This window comes from Hakea prostrata, chromosome 5 (genome assembly GCF_041222555.1).
Source record: "Hakea prostrata isolate BN-2017 chromosome 5, UWA_Hpros_2, whole genome shotgun sequence".
NCBI classification, from domain to species: domain Eukaryota; kingdom Viridiplantae; phylum Streptophyta; class Magnoliopsida; order Proteales; family Proteaceae; genus Hakea; species Hakea prostrata.
The window spans coordinates 56,857,432-56,879,001 of record NC_142604.1 but is presented as its reverse complement, the minus strand read 5'-3'; the positions used below and the strand labels follow the sequence as shown (position 1 = coordinate 56,879,001).

The window sequence follows — 21,570 nt, the reverse complement described above, 5'->3', positions numbered from 1 at the left end:
CTTCTCTAATATTCCACAAGTATTTCTATTCCAGTCTTGTAATTTTTCTTGCATGTGGGACAGAGCCGCAGGAAGACTAATTGTTATTTAGCAGCCTTCATTAACAACATAGTCAAATTGCTCATGAGTAAGCCACATGGCCTCCATACGAAAAGGTCTTTTGCGGGGGTTCCTCTTGGAAGGATAGAAATCAACCAAAAGAGGGTGGTGATCAGACTTTATTCTAGGGAGAACTCTAACCACAACATCAGGAAATAATAACCTTCAGGAGTCCGTACATAAACCTTGATCTAATCTTCTGTAAGTGCATCTCCAAGCCCCTCCATTTTGGCCCCCTTCAGGTAAATTTAGGTCCAAACAATCCCAAATCTATCAAGTTGTAGCGATTCAAATTTTTCCTAAACTTTTGCATTTTATTTCCGATAACGATGCTCCCTCTTTTACTTCGGATGAGTTTAGAACATCATTTAAGTCTCCTAACCAAACAAGGCTGGTTTGAGATGTTTAGAATTGTATGGAAATCATCCCAACCTTTCTGCCTAAATGTATCTTATTGATTTGCATACATTGCTACCATATTCCATATAAAATTACCCATTCGATCTTCAACTTCCATAAACAAATACTGATCACGAGTTTGAATCAGTGATACTTGGATTTGAGGATTGAAGAGAACCGACCAAATTCCCCCGACATGCCCACAACATCACTTCTTAAGTTAACTTCTCCGCGAAGCTTTTTAATCACATCCTCAACTCTTTTACCACTTATACAGGTCTCCATAATAATGATTCCATTAAGATTGTATTATTGTCTGTAAAATTTGAGCGTTGAAATAAATGCTTTACTTCCGGCCCCTCTGAAATTCCACACTAAAACCTTCATAATTAACAGATCGAAGGTTAGACATCCTCCTGCATAAATTCATTGTCCCCAAGGGGATGGATCGATTCTTCATTTATGATAAGTTTTTTCCACATGTGCCCCATTTGTAGGGTTGATATTTGGCGGTTTACCCACCTCTGTTTCAATGCCAGTTGATCGATGTTCATCTGGTTCTTTGTACTAATAGTAGTAATGTTTCCCAATATGTGGTTTAGATCTTGATTTTCTCTTTCTTCCATTATGCCCATAAATTATGCATGCATTCAACTCCTCCATTATCTTTCACTTACCTATCATGGCGTGTGCTCGTTGGATCTCTACTAGCAACGTGTAACTTCTACAAGCATCAGTTACTAGATTAGTCACTCTTAGACGTGGCCCATATTGTTAATTGATAATTGTCTAGGAATTTCATCCTGTCTATCAAATCTTGAAGTTCTTTCCTTATTGAAACTCTGATGAATTTGCCTAACTTGACCAGTTTCTGAACCATCATAGCATTTGAATCCGATTGGAACTCTACTGGCACCTCATTAGTTTCCTCCGACATGAGCAATGCAGACTAAAGCCCACAACTTGTATGATAGTTTTGTTTCCTAGTTGTTCCCTATTCTAGTTTGCCCTCTCTAATCTTCGTTTCCTTCTCCGGCCATTCCTCCGACAGTTTTCTTGTTATCTTTCCTGTATCTAGTTTTTTGGGCATGCATCCATGGACCATATGTGGCATCAAGAGGATGTTCTTCAATCTCCTTTTCCTTTCTCTTCAAGTTCATAGCTTCTCCTCCTCAAAGAATAATTGCATATGGCTCAATTTGTAGGAGATATAGCTATACGTTGTTCCTGGGAATGCCCAAATTTACCACATATGTAGCATAAAAGATGTAATGACTCATATAAGATTTGATGAACTCAATCGTTTAAATGGAACTTAGAGAGTAGAGGTTTTGTAAGATCCACTTCTACACGTACCCTAGCATATTTACCTCTCAAGTCATGCATTTGTTCTATCAATTTTGATAATTTTGCCCACCGCATAGGAATAGATGGTCAAAATATTCTATTGAAACACCTGGAAATCGAACCCAAACAATCAATCGTTTCAATACTTCTTCTTTTGGGATGAAATTAGGCTCCCATCTTCGGACCAATATACAATGATCAGATATAATCCAAGGTCCATTGGTAAGGACCTTTAGGTAGTCCTCTTACTGTCCAAATTTTGCAATATAGAATGCATTGCCAATATTTGTGAAATCCAACCCAAACCCTAACCTGGAAATCCTTTTGTTTGTAGGTCTGAAGTCCCGAAGTGAAGGTAGAAGGAAATTGTGGGCCATCTCAGTGGAAGACATGGTGTTTAACCCAAAGCCCATGGAGATTGATGATGGAGTTCCCTATTTGGAAACCTTACCTGATTTGGAGAAGAAATTATATCTTGATGGAGAAGAGCTTGATGGATGGACTTGAGACCTAGTTGGACATATTTTGGAAGATCCCTCAATGCTAGGTAAGTCACTTGTTTGAGTTGGGAGAAGCCCATTTGGAATTTTGAGGTTTGGAGCTTGAAAACCCAGTTTTTGGCCTTGCTGTCAAGGTTGGTCGATCATCTGACCAACCAACATGAGCGACCAACAGTGACAGGGACAGCAAGGTAAATCTTTGATTTTTAGGTTTTTGATGCTTTATTTATTTTAACTTCGTGGTAATCATCCCCACATTGTTGATAAGCCTCTAGAGAACGTGGGAAGCCTCTCTCAAGCACTCACATTGGAATTTTGGAAGATTTTCATCGAATCCTCAAAGCTTTTCGGCAAATCTTCCTTAAGGTTGGTATTCACTTTTACTCACACTTCATCTTCTATCGTTTTCCTCGTATTTTCCATTGGATTTTTGCCACATAGCGAATTCTAATATAACGGTGAAAACATTTCATTTTCAAACGAGGAGTTAGAGTAACCGAACTTCTTCCCTCTTCTTCCGTCCTTGCTTGTTCTTCCCTCTTTAATGTGCCATCGTAGCCATGTCTAATGGTCATCTATAGGATTGATTAGGAAGGTTCTTTAATCTACTTGGTGGAAGATTGATAAACAAAAAGACCAGACATAGATCCATTCTTTGAGAACGGTGACAACAAGGTGGCTAGAGACAAAAGCAATTGCAAATGTGATTCTCTCTTTCAGGTTCCCATCACTCGCTTTCTCTCAAATAAGAAAACATGCGAACCTAAAAGGTATGCTTTCTGTTCAAAAAAACAATGCCGTTCTTTTTTATCTATTTCTTCTTTGATCATATCTATCTTCTTTTCTTCTTTGATCATATCTGTCTTCCTTATTTGTTTCTTTGTTGTTGCCTTATGAGTTATATCAGCTGTTAATTCATAATTTGTAGCTCATCACTCAATTATCATATATTGTTACGACTTGCCAATAACAATCTCAATGCTTCATTTCTTTTTTGAAATTTTATTAATAAAAAATAGAGAGAAACACAGTCTCAATAAGATGGTTGTTTATCATCTTAAGAACAAACCATTTAGATTGTTTATATTCCCAACACGTATTTGTTTATATTCCCAAATAACTATGCCAAACAAAAATGTGGTTGAACTTGTTAGGAGCAGATTATCTGTTCATTTGGGATTTTATTTTCTTGCCTAGGAGCAAATTATTTGTACGAGCAAATTATTTTTATGGATGATGTTGAGTTATTGATTGTTTTGAATGAATTGACCAACCATTGGAAGGCAAGTAGGTGAGCAACTAACCATGGGGTCTCCCTAACCATCAAAACTTGGGCTATTGCCATGTCACAAATTTTTTTGTGCCAATTGGTTATGCGCTACGAGTTATTGTCATCACCAATTTAAATTTCTTCGAGTCATCTGTTTATGAAGTTGGACTCCGCAACATTTTGTTTTGATCTCCTCTGTCATGTTTTTGTGTAGGTATAACTATTCTGGTTATGAAGCTTCAACTAGTAAGGTATGTTGTTATTCTACTTAGTCCATGTGAATTGCTTTGGTCCTTTCTTCTATTTTTGTTTCCTGGAAATGTTCATTGTTATGCCGGAAGAAGTAACTAAAATTGCAACATAATAGCTAACCTTTGTTTATACTGATTATTTCCCTATACATTACAAAGTAACAGAGAACATGAAATCTGAAGTGTTCATGAAAGCTTTCAACTTTATGTGAGATAATACTATTGGTGGTATGTATGCCAAGGGTGACCCAAATAAAACCACTTGAATAGAAGTTCAGTCTTGGATCATTTAATCATATTGATATCACAATTAGGAGCTTTCTTGTTTGTACCCATAGAATGGTATATCCAGGTCCTTTCATTGTGGCTGTGACTTGAATGACATTTTCTTTCTTCATGTGATAATGCCATGACTGTAAGAACTAAGTTTTTAGACATGGTAATGAGACAAAAATAACAAAACATCTATTGATTTAGTACTTTACATATGTAATGCATCCTAGTGAAATTGATACTTATGTAGACATTGAAGCAGTCTATGAGTGTATCAAGACTGAGTATGGAGTTAGCTAGGAAAACTTGATTTTAGATGGGCAATCAGTTGGAAGTGGACCAACATTGCATTTGGTAGCTCATTTACCAAGGTTGAGGGGTGTTGTACTTCAAAGTGCCATACTTTATGGAATTCATGTTCTCTGTCATGTAAAAGTTACACTCTACTTTGACATTTATAAGGTGATTAGCTCCTCTTTGCCAGTGCTATATACAATTGAGAATTTTCAATAATACAAATTTAGAATGGAGAACTTTGTATTGTTGAATATGTTACACAAGGAGGCAATGGGATTTGTCGTTTGGTTGATCCTAAAAAATCAACATATAATAGATAAAAAGTTTTATGATCATATAATAATATCGATACTCATCTTTCAGCACTATGAAGGTATCCTGATTAATCAGATTGGTCAGACACTGACCAAAGATGACAACAAAGTATTGAAAATGACAGATTAAATAACTATCTGCAGTGGTTTGGTTTTTAGAGACTCCTCCTCAATTTGAGGTCAATCTTAATTGATATGAAAATAAACCAACCAAAGCCTAACCAAACCAACCATTTGAAATCCTTAATTTTTGGTGAGTTTTAGCGATAAATCCATATTCAAGAACCAATAAATGCAGGAGGCTCCTTTGGCTTGCAAGCTAAACCACAAACACCCACAAGGGAAAGAGGAAAAAAATGAGATATAAAGCCATGAACAGTAATCACACCTAAAGTTTCTACTAGACAAAGAGAATAAGAGACAATGTACTGAACTAAGAAGTAAGAGCATGTCATAAAATAAATAAATAAAAGAACAGTGAGAAAGGAAAACAATAAAAAGTACAGGATACCCAACAAGTGAAAAGTACAGAGAAAAGATAAGAGAAAGGTAACATTACCATTATACGTCATAAAAACACGGTCACTTAAATTTCATCAAAGTTTGGGGCTTTATTTCCATTGCATTGATTTTGATTTCAATTTTGTAGCTGAGTCGTGGTATTTCTTGGATTGAATGAATTCCTTTGCCATCAGGTTTTCTTCTCCCCTTCTTTGGGTGTGGATTAAACATCAAGGCTTAACCCATTCTCTTTTTTAAATTGGATGCTTTTTAATCGTGGAAGGACCAATGTACTCTTCCTCCTTTCTCTTCGTGGATTTCATATATTTCTTGAAGTGATCACCATCCTTTATGTAGGTCGGTTCTTGCTGATCATGGAATGGTGCAAATATTGTTCTCATTTAGGTGAACGTTCATATATCATGAGCTTCCATGCCTCTACATCAAGTAAAGGATCATTTTACCAAGAACCAACCATGTAACCCAACACAGTAGCTGAAAGTCGGAAAGGCAAGCATGTTATTGCATTTGTCTTAAGTGTTGTTGGATATAGTAGTACTGAAAAAAATTATGCAAGGAAAGATGGTAGTTCAGCTAAACTGAATCCTTGGTTCTAGAGGCTGGGTAGTTCTTAGATAAATGAGTTTCTAGCTCAACTGGAAGAGCACATGGGGTCACACCCATGAGATGGTGTTTCAAGTCCACCAAGACTCAAAAATAATTTTCCTTTCATTTTTTTTTCAGGGCAGCAAAAAGGTCAATCTCAAAAATACTTTTACACTTCACTGTCTAACCAAAGATCAACTTGAAAAATAGATAACCTATCAAATGGTATGATGTCTATCTAACAGAATTATACTAAATACTCACATAAAATAGGACAAAGTAAAGTTATGAGAGACTTACAAAGAAATATTGAATCTTAGTGGAATTGAACCACCATCTCATGAGCGGGGCCCATGTGCTCTTCTATTTGAGCTAAAGATTCACCTATCTACAAAGAGTGTTAGCAAAGGTATATAATAAATACAACTCTTGATACACAAGAAACCCAAAAACCAAAAGAGCATTCTAGTAACATCCATTCAATATGATAATAGCAACAACAAGATAATGATAATTAAAAGTGAAAAAACAATATAATCCTTATATGAACACTTAAACAATGTAGAGAATTGTTCTTGCGAAACCAAGTAACTAGTGGGCTAGCCATTAACCAAAACAACGACACCTAAAAGGAATCAAGTACCTACAAAATCAACTTAAGAAAAATACCTACAAAACCAACTGAACAATCTCTATAGACCTTACATATGTAGAAAAAATAAGGCAACTTAAGATAAACATTAATTTTAACAAACAAAATCTTATGCCACCTTTCATACCATGATCCTAACTCAAATAAACATTTGTATCTGGAGTAGAAGTTTCCGTTGAAGCAACAAAAGACTTTAAAGCAAAGCCATCAACATTCACCTACACATGAATCTTAGTAATTTAAATAATGAAAATTGACATTAAATGACTCCGTGTGTGTGTATAATACTTGAGAAATATAAGCTTAGGAGGACTATGAAACATCAATAGATTCCTCAACTGACCCCTATAAATACAATAATTAACATATAGGATGTCAATCACAAAATTGAAGTAGATAAACTAAAGTCACAATACACATAGAGGATGGAAAAGTACTTGAGATGCAACAAATTGACTTGAATCCCCTCCATTGCATAATGTAGAAGTGGGCAGATAGGTACTAGTTGCTTTCGGTAGCCTTTCTTTGTTTTACTTTGTATTTCAATACAACTTTTGATTCATCGACTTGTTTTGGAGCCTTTTCTTTTTTTATTCTCTTTCATTTTGAGTCATTTTGCAACATTTAAATTTGGAATCTCAACTTGTTCATCACAATTTATAATTGGTAAGTGTAGATTGTTTAACTATGCACACAAATCATTAGCAACACTATTCACCAATTTATATCTCTTCTCATAAGTGGATGCATGTGATGCAATCTTTACAACTTTATAGCAAAGGCGTTTATAACATTGTGTACTATTTAAATTAACATCATTTTCAAGTTGTGTTCCACTATCTATCTTTCACAACCATATTTTTTGCTCCACGAGTCCATCTTGTCAAAATGTACGCATCAAGAATAAATTTGATATTTAAAGTGTTCAAAATCTTCAAAGCAAGACGACATAAGATGCCAAATGTCTCAAATTTTTTATAGTTACATTGAACCATAGCCTTAGATGGATCACATTCTACTTTGAAGTCCACCTCACTTGAATTAAGAATGCAAACAATATATTTATGAGGGATTGTACTTTCATTTTTATGTTTCACATATCAACAATCAACCCATATATACTCATGATGAATTAAATCAAACATTTTAGGAGTATTGACTTCTGATGCTTGTCTCATAATGGGTATGTATAAGAATGAGTTTTTTGGTAGCTTATTTTCTGACTCAAACTCAGCTTTCAATTCATTTGCAAGCTTATCAATGACCACACTTTCAAAATGCGTAAAAAATTGTACAATGTCTAAAGTAGACTTTGTATATTCTCTTATGTCTGTATTTATACTTTCACTTAGTTGTGTACTCCGCATGCCTCGTGTGAATGTATTATTTATATAACAATTATCCCATTTATTCTTAAATCCATAAATGCGATCTAACTATGAACCAACTTCAATCTGATAATTGGACCTTATTTCTTCCCATGCAGTTTCAAAATGTATTTTCTCATCATATTCATACATACATTTTTTCAATTTTGCGAGGAAGCATGATTCGTCCTCATTAAGTGACCCAAATGTTTACTTATATTTTGCATTAAGTGCTAAGTACACAAACCATGCCATGTCCCAGAAAACTTTGATGAAAAAGTTCTTGTCGTTGCGGCATCTTGATTTGTAATTTTTTTTAGGCTTATTCTGTTCATGAGTTTCCAAGAAGATCTTAAATAACCATCTGAATGATTCAATTGTCTCTTCATAGAAAAGTGCAACCCCAAATATTACGATTCCTCTATGATAATTAAATCCAGAAAAAATACCAAATGACCTTCCCTTCATCTGTACAAAAGGTAGTGTCAAAGATAGCCACATCACCAAATAATGAGTAATCTATTATCATTCTCACATATGCTCAAAAAATATTAGCTATCAACTCCTCTTCATCCAATTGTAATCTATATGTAAATGAATGAGATTGTTACTTCACAAGAATAATGGCATTCATCCCACTAATAATAGAAGTATGATTTTTCTAAGGTCTCAAACACAAACCAAATTTAACAAAGCTATATTCACAACACCTTAACCACCCTCTCCTCTTTAAAATTGATCATCGAACTCTTTATAGTCAACAAGTATTTAGTTGTAGATAAACCATGCCATTGGGATCCCATTCAACTTCCAATCTTGAATAGAACAGAGATGGGCAACCCCAATTTTCTTATTTCTTTTATTTTCTCCTCGCCGTTTGCTATCTTCTTTCTTTTTCTCAATTTTTTTTTTCCAAACAATATCAGGGGAAGAATCATGAGAACAAAGGCTACAGAGTCGATTCTTTAGGGAGGTTTCAAGTGACTCATTTTCAACCGAGTTGTAGACAGATTTTGATTGCCTTGAAAAAGAAAAAAGAAAAAAGAAAAATCGTTTGAGCAAATCAATGGAAGATAATTTTGTTATTGTTGGAATGAGTCTTTGATCTGAGATTGATCAGATTTGTAAAATAGGCAAAAAGGCTACAGAGCCTTCTTTGTAGAAAGGTTTCAGTTGTCTCATTGTCAACCAAGTTGTAGAGAAATTTCAGTTGCCTTGAAAAAGAAAAGAAGAAGCCGTTCAAGCAAAGCTGTGGAAGATAAGGATCATATTATCTTTTGGATTCTCTCCCAATGAGCGGTGATTAATTTATCTTTTTATGTTCTTTTTTGTAAAAGAAATGAAAAATGGAGTTTACGTGGCAGAGAGGTTGAGTGTTGCAGAACATCTTCACCTTCTGATATTGTAGCTAAAATGGAGATTTTGCACCTTGATGCTTGAAGCCTTAGAGATAAAAAGGTTCGTGAGGAATATGCTACAATGGCACTTGAGGTCAAAAGGAATTTTCCTCAAACGGAAGAATAGCCTGAATATGGAAGAACAGAAGAAAAGGGAAGAAGTTCGTTCAACCCCTAATTTTTCATTTGAAAATGAATGTTAGATCAGAATTTTTTTTGGTAATAAGATCAATTTGTTACATGTCAAAAATCCAACGGAAAAACGAATTTTTTTGGTAATAAGAACAAAATTTTCGCTTTATTTTTTTGGTAATAATAATATCCAACATGATAAGTTGGATCCCATGCGTTCGGAAGGTTCGTGAAGTGTTTCGGAAGGTTCGAGAAGTGTCGCCATCCAACGTTTGCATTTAATCAGTAGACTGTAGACGTGAAGAGTGAAGACTTAATATATACCCCGACGGCCCAACCCCATCCCGTCCCAGAAAAGAGGGGTATTAAAAAATATATATACATATAGACCGTAAATTGCATGCGTAGGGTAAAGTCTTCCCCAGGTTTGATCTCAAGCTACATTGCCGGTAATCTCCATCGCTGCGTTTTGCCAGTTTCTCTCATTCAGATCTCGCACCCTCTCTCTGCCGCGGAGATTCATTTAACAATCAAAATTTAAAGCCTTTGGCTCGCTAATTTTGCTCCTTCTTTCCCCTGTATTGCTTTTTGTTATATTGATTGATTGATAAGGTCCTCGCCGTCAGCTCTAGAGGACATTTGGTTCCTTAGATATAGGAAGTTGCAGTCTTTTTGGTCTTTCTGTTGAGGTTAGAGCTTTTGATCAGGAGAGGATGGAAAGCGGGGTTGACGAGAAGCAGTCTTCTTACACCTATTGGGTCAGGCAAGCCAATGAAGACGCCGCTCCACTTCCCGTTCCACGCAAGCTTTCTGCTAATGACATATCTATGCAATCGCAGCCCAGCGCCTTGGGATCTGTATGGAATCGAGTAGGTGCCATCCCTCTCTGTGTCCGGCTCTGTTTTTATTAGTTTTCTTTTGGTTTGGTCAAGTTTTTCTATGAGCTAACGCCATCTTTGATTATTAATGCACTAGCAGCTAGTCTTTCTTTTTCTTGTCGTGGTTAGTTATTGCTACTATATATAGGTGTTGTCATTGTTTGGTCGAAGTTACCAGTAAGTCAAAGCAATTTCTTCTACTGTTATAACAGTTTTCACGAGAACAATGGCGTCAGTGTTCTTATTCTCCGAGAAAGAATGCTTGTACTTTCTGAGGAGGTTGGACAAATTACACTCTCTAAGGGCGCGTCTGGTAGTGCATCTGTTCTGAAAACCATTTTTTTCCCACCTACAACGTTGTTCCATGTTTCTGTACTCGCCCCCCCCCCCCCCAAAAAAAAAAAAAAAAAAAAAAAGTGTTTTTGAGCCATAAAATGGTCTTTGGTAAACCTGTTCCAAAATTCTTTGCCGTAGAGGCAGAAGACTGGAGAGTTGCAAGTATTTGCTATCCTCTCTTTTTCTTCTGAGACATTGATAGAACTATTTGAGACCCCCTCCCCCAAAAAAAAAAAAAAAAAAAAAAAAAAAAAAAAAAAAAAAATTGAAAAGATGAAACAATTCTCCAGTTTTTTCCAAAATCTTGTTCATGGAACAGAAAAGAGGTCGGCTTGTTTCATTGGCACTTAAAGACAGGCAGCTATACCCAACTGAAAAAAATTCAGTTTTCCTGTGCTACTGGAACAGAAAAAAGCTAGAAATTAGGATAATAAGACCTTTTGGCTCTTTGATACTCATTTTTTTCACTGAACAAGTTCCTTTTTCTCTTCTGTTTCTGTACTAAAAAGTGCTTTTTGAGCTGTGAAATATTGTTTGGCTAACCTATTAAAACTGCTTTTAGAGCTAGAAGACTACAAAGAGTGGCAGGTTTTCACTCTTCTTCCACTTGTGATCCTTTATATAATTTTGGGAACTCAGTGTTTAATTGGGACCCCTTTTTTTCCCTTCGAAGGAAAAAGAAATTGTTTTGAATATCGATAAAAGAAAGGCCATTGGTGTTTCCTGGATCTTGTTCCTGGCGTAGAAAAGAGGCTAGTCTCTTTTGTTGGCATGTAAAAGCAGACTAGCACACCCAAACGGGAGATTCTGTTATTTTATTCCACTAGTATAGAAGAATACTGGAAACAAGGGATAATAACATTGCGCAACATGCACTAAAGAGTGCAGAAACAAGGGATAATAACATTGCGCAACATGCACTAAAGAGTGCAGTCTTTTAGTTAGGTTTCTTTGGCATAGTTTATAGAAGTGCTTGAATCCAGCTTTCTATTATAGATATTGCATTTCTATCTATTCAGATGATTTATTGATTGTTGATTTTTATTATGTTTTGGTATTCCATACTAAATAATCAATATGTGAAATGAGAAAATTGCATAACCAAATGTCGAAAACAAACTTGTTGTATTGCAGTTCTGGTGTGAGGGTAGAATTGTCTGTAGGGTAAAATCTTGGTATTTTTATAACGTGTACTCTCCAATTTAATAAATAAAGGTTGGCGGCATCACATTGTCATATGCTCAATTCCTAAATTAATCTTCTTGGTATTAGAGCTGTGGATTTTGGGAGTCAATCTCCATGACGTATAAAGCTATTGCATCACCATTACCAGCCAACCGTTGCCTCTCTCTTTTTTTTTTGAAACCACTACCAACTATGACCGCCTTCATCTCTATTTTCTGCTAACAAAACCACCAGCCTCCAAAACCTCTCTTCCCACCCATTTGCCTACCTTTTGTAAGTCTCAACCACCTCACCACACCTACTGTGGCATTGCCTTCTCGTTCTCTTGCCTCTGTTGCCAACCAGGCCTTTTTGTCTACCTGTTTTGTTGGCTTTCCCTTTGTGGTGAATACTTTTTCTCCCATTTAAGGGCTTCTTTTCTTGGTCTGATTGAATTCCTTATATGTAAAAGGTTTATGTGGTGGCATTTTCCTGTGTCTCTGGTTTTTAAGATCAATGGCCACAATGCTTTAACTTTTTATTGGTTCTTTGAGAAAGAGGATGTGAATATGACTCTCCCTCTTTCAGTGAACTTCGTCAAGCTTATTTGGACAAATTATTTGATGTGGACTCAATTTTGTGCTCTTGCTGTTCATATATGATGTATTTCTACCCAGTGTTTTGCTGCCGGTCCCAAGCCCGGGTAAAGGAGGAGGGTTGGTGCGTCGGTCGCCCCACCGGAAAATCTACCAAACCTTTTTCATGGATTCGCCTTATTGATAAGCTATGCTCGTTCCCGCACGCGCCTCCTATGCCCGGTGTTGTGTGGGCGTCTGGCGTCCCCCCTCCTCCCCCGGTCGGTGTTGGTTCCCCTCGGGGCGTCCTCATACGTGGATTAGATTGGCATCTTGAACATAGGATCTCTCGTAGAGCTTGTTGATGATGTTATGAGAGAAGAAGGATTATTAGCTTCATTCGAGACTAGTGGAGGGTACCAGATTGATGACTTTAAACTTTGGTATCTGGGGAGAAAACAATAAATGGAGTGGGTATAATGTGGATAAAGATTTAAAAAATGATGTGTGGATGTTAAAGAGTGGTGATAGGATTATTGCTATCAGCTTGTAATAGAGAAAGAGTTCTAAATATAATTTGTCATATGCACCTCGTGGACTAGATGAAAGTCTAGCTGAATTTTGGGAAAATATGGGTGGATTCCAAGGAATTCCGGAGAAAAGATTATCATGGAGGTGATTTAAATGGACATATTGGAAAGATCAAGAGGATATGAGAGTGTTCATGAGGTTATGGTTTTGGAGAAGAATGCAGGATTTCAATTTTGGATTTTGCTCTCTTTTGATCTATCTATTATAAATACTTACTTCAAAAGAGAGATGAGCATTTAATTACTTTCAAAAGTGGACAGCTAAGCCAAATAGATTTCTTCCTAACTGAGGACTGATGATTGTTGTCGGATTCGGTGATACCGGGAAAGCTTAACGCACACATGACTTGTGGTCTTGGATATGTGCTTAGTCCCAGAACATATAAAGGTCCAAGGTAAACTATCCCGAATAAGATGGTGGAATTTGAAAGGAGAGTACTCTAAATCCTTCGTTAATGAAGTAGTCAAACAAGGAAAATGGGATTTTAAAGGGGATACCAATGCAATGTGGAATGAGATGGCTATTGTATTAAGAAAGTGGCTAAAGATGTTCAGGTGAATCAAAAGGAAAGATCCATTCTTATGAGAGCGTGGTGGTGGGATAGTGAGGTTCAGCTGCCATTAGGAATAAAAAGCTAGTTTTAAGACATGGCAAAGAAATAAGGATGTTGAGGATCTTCAGGTATAGGTTGATAGAAATGAGCTAAGAAAATTCGGAAAGCGGAAGGAGTATAAGAGTTATACAATGTTGGGCACAAAGGAAGGGGAAAAATCTATTTATAAGATAGCTAAGATGAGGGATGGAAGAGTAGAGATCTTACCATGTTAGATGTATTAAAAATGGAGATGGTAAAGTATTAGTTTGTGAGGAGGATATTAAGAAAAGATGGAAACCTATTTCTCTAGTTTACTAAATGAGCATTCTTCAGCACTTATGGTTCGGACGATTACACTTTTCACCAAGGCCTGTGTCCGAACTTATATTCGTAGAATTTCATGTCCGTAAAAGCTTTGGAGGTGAAACTCCAACACGGTCCGATGAAATCCCATTGAGTATGGAGAGCTTAGGAACCCTGGACTAGTTTGGTTGACTGTTGTTTAATAAGATTATGAGCACGGGAAATGCCATGATTGGAGGAGAGTGTTGTGGTTCCAATTTACAAAAATAAAGGAGATATTCATTGTAATAACTATAGGCATTAATTGATGAGCCATCGTGAAATTTGGGAGAGAATAATTAACCCGGTTGAGACACTTAACTATAGTTACGGAGAACCAATTTGGGTTTATGCCGGGAAGATCTACAACGAGGCTATTTACTTAATTAGGAGACTTATGGAAGGTATAGAATGTAGAGACCTTCATATGGTATTTATTGATCTAGAAAAACTTATGATGAGTCCCTGGCGTTAATTTGCGTACTGAAAGAGTGTTGCAAGTAAATATGTGATATAGTTAAGATATGTATGATGGTTCGTGACTAGTGTTGACGTGGGGACAGTAATGAATTCCCGATACTTGGCTCATCGGTCACTTTAGCCCATATCTATTTGCACTGTAATGGATGAATTAACCAAAGACATTCAGATGAGGCCCCCTGGTGTATGCTTTTCGGATGATATTGTGTTGATTGATGAGACCCGTGGGGATTAATACCAATTAGATTATGGAGAGTAGCTTTGAATCAAAGGCTTTAAACTTAGTAGATCAAGCATATCTGTTTGTAACTTTAGTCATGATCGCGATGATGGTGGTGATACTTGACGATAAAGAGATTCCTCGAGTGATTGTTTTAGGTACCTAGGTTCAATCATAGTAAAGAGGTGATTTAGAAGATGAGGTTTCCCAAAGATTAAAATAGGGTGGATGAAGTGGAGAGGTGCATCCGGGTCTTATGTGATCCTATTCCATTAAAGCTTAAAGGAAAATTTTATAGGCCTTGTCCCCGCTATGATGTCGGTCGTGTTGGGCTGTTAGAAGAATCATATGATAAACTCGTGTAGCGAAATGGGATGCTAGATGGATGAGTGGCAAAACTAGGATGGATAAGATAGCGATCATATTGGTTGGTCGGGGTTGCTCCTATAGTGATGCTGAGTCGTTTGGGTGGCCCCCGTTCCGAGACCTATAAATGCTCCTGTTCGGAGAAGTGATATAATCCATATTGAAGGAACTAGGCTAGGGGTGCCTAGTCCTTAGGAGAGTGGTGAGAAAGGATATGTTGCTTAGGCCTTGTATCGCTGGCCTTGAGCGCCGATTGGAGGGCAAGAATCCTGTGCCGCCCCTTTGTTGGGAAAGGCTTATTGTTGTTGTTGTTGTTGTTGTTCTACCCATCCCAATGGCAACTTTCTTAAGCCTCTTATATCTAGTTTGGCTCATTCTAAGTAGGAGACTAATGAGTGTTTGGTTATGGGTTATTTGCTCAATTCGATTGACCATGCCATTGAAAAAAGGGTTATCATCCCTTCAATAGTACTTCAGCTTTGAGGGAAGTTGTGAAGATGACCTACTCTAAGGTTGGTAGTGATGCCCAATGCATTGAACTGAGACAATGATGTAGCCTCAAGTGAATGAGGGCTAGTTCTTCTAGGATTTTTTGAGAGAAGCAATTCATATGGGACTGTTAGGGCCCTAGGATGATGCCATATGGAGGAGAGAGATTATTAGGGTTAGTTGAGGGGTAATAAATAGAGGGAAAATTGAGTAAAGAGGGGGAGGGAATGATATAGTGAGTGATTCTTGGGGAGCCGTAGGTTGAGGGACACTGTGAGGTGTGGGGGTGACTGGCACCATTAAAACCTTAAAACCAGTTCTAGCTTGTTATTCTTGTATTTTTATTATTGAATTTCAGTAGGATTAGAGGGTTCTTATCAATTGGCATCAGAGTAGTTCGATCCCAGGGAAGCGATGGTATTGCCATTGTTTTCAGGCAAAGAGGATGCATAGATGGCTATTGCAGGTTTTCTTGTTTTGCTGGGAACGCCACATCAATGATGACCAACGGTTGGGTACAACTCTCCATTTGGAAGGAGTCGCATTGGATTGGGTATACGCAAGGTCTTGGCTAGTGTTTGATTGGGTGAGTTTCAGAGAAGGCCCGCAAACTGAGTTTGGCGATGGCCACGCGATGGAGGTAAGCGTGATTTGGGACGACAACCAAGAAGAACATAGGGATGCTAATGGAGTGGTGGAAATGGGAGACCAAGCAAAACTGATGGAAAGAACGCCGAGTGAAATCGCCGGAAGAGATCGGTCAATTACTATGGTGGTTCCATGCCATACTGGGAGAAGAGAGAAGAAGAGAATGAGAGTTTCGGGTATCGATGCCTACTGGATTAAAGATGCAACAACGAGAAATCTTGTTGCTATATCCAAAGCCTGCAAGAAGAAGGAGATTCGAGGGAGGCCAGAGGCAATCAGAGGAAAACTCTGGACGGCGGCTGAAGTTCCTGTTTGCAGAAAGTGGATAAGACGACGCTGGCTTTTCAGGGTTGTTAGGGTTGGTTTGACTCAACTCAAACCGGTTTATGGGTTTGGTTTAGACATTAAGAGCCAAGGATCTTATTACTTGGGCCCAACTCAGGTAGGTATAATATCAAACTCAAAGCCCAAGAGATCCAAGTTCAAAGCTTGGGCCGTACATTTCCCCAAGAAACTCCCTTGGGCCCAACCCATTCCATTAACCCCAAGCCCATCTCATTTCATTAACACATATTTCTTAACCCATTCAAAAGACTTATCGTGGGCCCATTCCATTTTATTACCCAAAGCCCAATCCATTCCATCAAACCAACGCCCAACCCATTTCTCTTTACCCATGGCCTGAATTTGGGCCCAACGTATTTCATTAACCCCAAGCGCAGCCTACCTCATTATCCCAACCTCCGATCCATTTTTGTTAGCCTATAGTTTTAAGTGGTTAGGCTTCACCAATTTAAAAGCAACACTATGGACATGGTCCACTCTATTAACCGTAAGCCCAACCCATACCCAGCCAATCTTTTCGAACCAATGGGTTTACATACACCCATTTAAAACAAAACCAGTTTCTATCTTGGGCTTGGCCCATTTCATTAACCCAAACCCACCTTTTCTCATTATTATTTTGGGCCCAACTTACTCAAACGAACCAAGCCCCCAACCCAAGACCAATCCGACTCAAACAAATACCAAAGGAGTGGTCCAACCGAACCAGAATATTGGGAGCCATCGTCTTCAACCTCTGAAAATCAAGACGGAAAGGGAGGCGGTGATATTGGGGTTGCAGCGTTTGGCTTCATTGTCGGCTACAGAATCGAGTGTATTGCTCCTAGTCTTGATTATATTTCCCCAGTTTTTTCGCAGCTTTGTTGTGAGGCTCTCGTGCAGAGGACTGATTGCAAGTTTGGGGCGGTATTACCGAAGGAGGCTGCTCGTGAGAAGAAAGCGCAAGGACCCGAGGTTCCTCTTAGGATTGTTTTCGTTTGCAAAGGGGCAGGGTGCTAGGACTGCGATCCTTGTCGACTGTTCTCGGGCTACTGCTCTGAGATTCACAGATTGGATGCTTCATGCAGCAAATCGAATGCGTTTCGCAGCATATATCCTTGAGTGATTTTCGGACTATCTGCGATTCCATTGCCTCACTCCTTTAAGACTCTATTATGTTGAACCAGAAATATTTTGATGCTGAAATACAGACTTGCACCGTGCTAATACCTCCGGTGGCCATGTTGCAAGGCGACATTTGAGTGATTCAGCCTGGGAGATTGATGCTGAATTAATACAGTTATGCGGCAACCATGTGACAACTAAACTTCAAAATTTCCATCACCTTAAGGACAAGGTGATTTTTGAGGGGCCGGTAGTGTTAGGGCCCTAGGATGATGCCATGTGGAGGAGTGAGAGAGTATTAGGGTTAGTTGAGGGGTAATAAATAGAGGAAAAATTGAGTAGAGGGGGGGAATGATATAGTGAGTGATTCTTGGGCAGCCGTCGGCTAAGGGACACCGTGAGGTGTGGGGGTGACTGGCACCATTAAATCCAGTTCTATCTTGTTATTCTTGTATTTTTATCATTGAATTTCAGTAGGATTAGAGGGTTCTTATTAGGGACCAAGGAAGGATTCCTTGAAGTTTTGACATTTAAGTGTATGAGTGGTTGTTCCCTAGTTGGTTCCTGACAATTGTGTTCTAATTCCTTGCTTGGGATTTAGTTTGTATCTAAGGATATTGAGGGTACGAAGGATACTTTTACCCATATTGTAGGAGGTTGATAAATTTGTTAATATGGGGTAGATTTGAGATGGGACGAAAGCTTAGGGGAATGGGATAAAACTTGAAAGGAATTTATATTTTGTTCCTTAGAATAATTTTCTGAAGTTGCAATGATTTAGGATGGGTGGTTTGGGAGATATTGGATTTCTTGATTCTGGAGGGAAAATAGGGTGATAATAACAAGGATGGGTAAATTCGGGGTTTGGTTGGTCTGAGGTTTGAAATTGGGATGGAAGGTCACTAGGGGCTAGGGTTGAGGGTATGAGGTCCTGAAGTTTGGGATAGATCTAACTATTAGATTGGCGTAGATCTAACCTTGAATTTTGGGTCTAAAAAGTCTGAAAATGCAATTCAAGAAAATAAAAAGAGAGATGATATGTGAAGGGTAATGGAGTTAGTGCTGACTTGTTACTTAGTGTAACATAAGCCTTGTAATGGGGTGTGATGGAGAGGAGAGAAGTAAAGCCAAGCCAAAAGCACTGTTGAAGGAGAATCATTCAAATAGGAAACCTACATGGAGAGGAAAAATTCTAATCCATATGGTTGGATGCTTGACATCTATCAAACAAATCCTCTTCTTTTGGAAAATTCCAAAAAAATATAGGAATCTAAATCTTTTCTTTCCTTACCTAAAAAAGAAGATTTTTCTTTTAGATGGGACACATGTCAAACATCTAATCATGTAGATTGGAATTTTTGCTCTCCATGTGGGTGGTGTCAATCAATTTGAATTGGAAAATTTGGTCCGTTGAAATCTTCTCAGCTTTTTGGTTGAAATCCTATTTTAATTGTCACTAATGCTCTATGATGCAATTTCATATAGTAACTGCTCTTATTTTTTGTTCAGGCAGGAACTTGGGAAGAGAAAAATCTTAATACTTGGGCAAGCAGTAGGATAAAGGTTTGTGTCGTGAACTTCTGGAGATCTGGTGATTGAATTGGATTTCATTGATCTCATGTTCAGGCAGGATACATGTTATACTTTCTCTGAAGGGTCAAATAGCTTTGTAACCATTGTATAAATGTGGTTTTCAGTGTTTGAACTGAAGCTAGCAGTCAATGATGGCTTATTGCTCTTGTCGACATAATTTAAGCACCGCAAATGATGGAACCCACTCTGTTTTGTGACTGCAGAATGATGGTTTATCTTTTGTATGTTAATGCTTTAATCATCTTGGCTAATGCATCTTAACAATGGGCTTGAATTGCAGGAATTGCTTACTTCTATGAGTTCCTTGGAATTTTCTTGTGGCAATGCTGAAATCTCAGAAGTAACAAAGTGTGTAGGCGATGTGAGTTATTTCGGCCTACAGTTTTTTTTTTTTGCAGTAATTCTAATTTCTTCAATGTGCTGCTAGAATACATGTCGATGTGTCCTTTTCTGTTAAAACAATCATCTAGCTGCATGCTAGTTTCAATTCTTTGGGATTAAATGTGTTGTGCTGTTGATGCTTTTTGGGGTTCTTGAAAAGATTCTGAAAATAAGAGCTATAGTCGTGTATTATACCATGATCTATGTAGAATCAGTTCAGCAGAGCAGCAATAAAAATTAGAAGCAATAAAATGGAAGACTGCCAGGTGTAGCAATTTGGAAATTGAATTAGAAACAGGGTTGCTTGGTGCTGAATCAAGGGAATAGATGAGAGGAGGAAGAATAGTTGAAGTTACAAGGGTAGGAATGTAGGATTGCACCTGATGAAAGCAAATTAGAAGGAAAAGAAGGAAGAAAACTGGTTTGGGACACCAATCTTATAAGAACAGTCGAATTTTTTTAGTAGGCTCAAATTTCTTTACTGATAGCATCCTTGATTGATCTGGGTGTGGTGGTTTTGTATATAAAGGCTTTCTGAAATTTATAAATTGACTCATAAAAGACTTTTCTATACTCTCATAAACTGAAACAGAGCTCTTGAAAGATTTTAATATGATGGTGGCTCATCCTGGAATATAGGTATAAGATTTTTTAATTTTTTTATTATTATTATTATTATTATTATTATTTTTTTGGGGGTTGTTGGTGAGGGGCTTGCTTTCAGATTGGTGGATTGGAACCCTTGTCAACACTGGTTCCTCTGGACTGATCAACTTGGTGTTGCATAACTATCCATAATCTTTGGGCCAGGAACTTAATTTTTAAAAAGTGGTTATCTTTGGAGGTTGGAGATAATCCAGCGCCATGTTTAGCTTATTGACCGTCTTACTAATAGAGTATGGGAATTTTTCCTTACAAAGGCAACTGATAAAAGCTAGTACGATGAATGGGTAATGAATGTACTGGATTGTCTCTGCTGTGTGTGCCATTTCCTGATTTGTTTACTTTTATTTGCTTCTTACAGTTTTATTATTTTACTGTGCTTGTTATATCAGAATTTTGGTATTCATTTCCTCATCTATTGGGCAGTATTTTGTGTCACAGGTGAAAATGTGGTGGATAACTCAATTGTGGGTCTATCCACAGTTGGTTTTTCTTGTTGTATTTTTCATTGATTCATTATTCTTAATTTTGGCTCTCCAAGGAATTTCCCATCTTTTGACCCCAAAAGAAAATTGAAAAAAGAACTTCTATCCCTCAGATGGTAATGGAAAACTTGTTTGGAAGTTGATGCTTTGGTGGATAATGATGTGGAATAGGTGCATTTAAGAAAGGTTTTAGTGACAAAGGAACAGCTGTGGCATGTTTTGACTACCAGATCAGGAGCATCACTTCCTTATTGTTGCTGTTGATGCATTTTTACCCCCTGATTTTTTAGTTTACCTGATATAGATGCATTTTATCCCCTCCAGGATGAGGTATCAGTGGACAAGGAATGTCAATTTCTTGTTGTTTTATTACTACCATTGAGGATAGACAGTGGGATGTCTGTCGCTTACTACCTGTGGATGGCCTGGACCAATGTGTTGGCTGGATAGGGAGAGGCATGCCTCTATTTATTGTTATTAATATTATCTTTTTAAGTTTCCGGGGGTGGGGGGAGATGATGTAACCCTGGAATACAGGGGAGGAGGATCTTTACCAAGAAAGCAGCGGGTAAACTGGAACAAAATCTCGAAGGACAGCAGCAGTTTAGAGCTTGTAACCCTGCTGTTCCCTTTTGGAATTCAAGGACAGCAGCTGTATTGTACTTAAGACATAAAAGGATCCCTGTGGCTAGGTCTGATTTGGTTTCCAACTCTTAGATCTAAGTACAGGGTAGGTCTAGGGTTAGTTGGGGAGGCATTTAGGGACTGGCCAAACTAGAATTGGGTCTGAAATTAAGAGAAAAATATTCTGTTTTCGGTAGGAATGTAATTGCAGAAATTTTACAAACTAGCTTTTTGTAATTTTAGACGTTGTGGTAGGGGTTGGAGTCGAACGTAAACGGGGTGTGAG

At 37.8% G+C, this 21,570-nt stretch overlaps 1 protein-coding gene across 2 annotated transcripts in view; it reads left to right on the top strand.

Moving 5' to 3' along the window:
- Window positions 1-9,758: 9,758 nt before the first annotated feature.
- The window catches only part of LOC149016708 (chaperone binding / ATPase activator), a 34,716-nt gene continuing 22,904 nt past the window's right edge, over window positions 9,759-21,570 (top strand). Inside the window, exons 1-4 of one of the 2 annotated variants that reach the window (XM_089154788.1) lie at window positions 9,759-9,854; window positions 10,113-10,274; window positions 19,048-19,101; window positions 19,412-19,492. In XM_089154788.1, coding sequence (XP_089010914.1) covers window positions 10,119-10,274; window positions 19,048-19,101; window positions 19,412-19,492 — 291 coding nt within the window. In that variant the 5' untranslated portion in view covers window positions 9,759-9,854; window positions 10,113-10,118. Of the gene's footprint in view, window positions 10,275-19,047; window positions 19,102-19,411; window positions 19,493-21,570 lie in introns of both variants that reach the window. The other variant, XM_089154787.1, reaches the window with a different exon arrangement.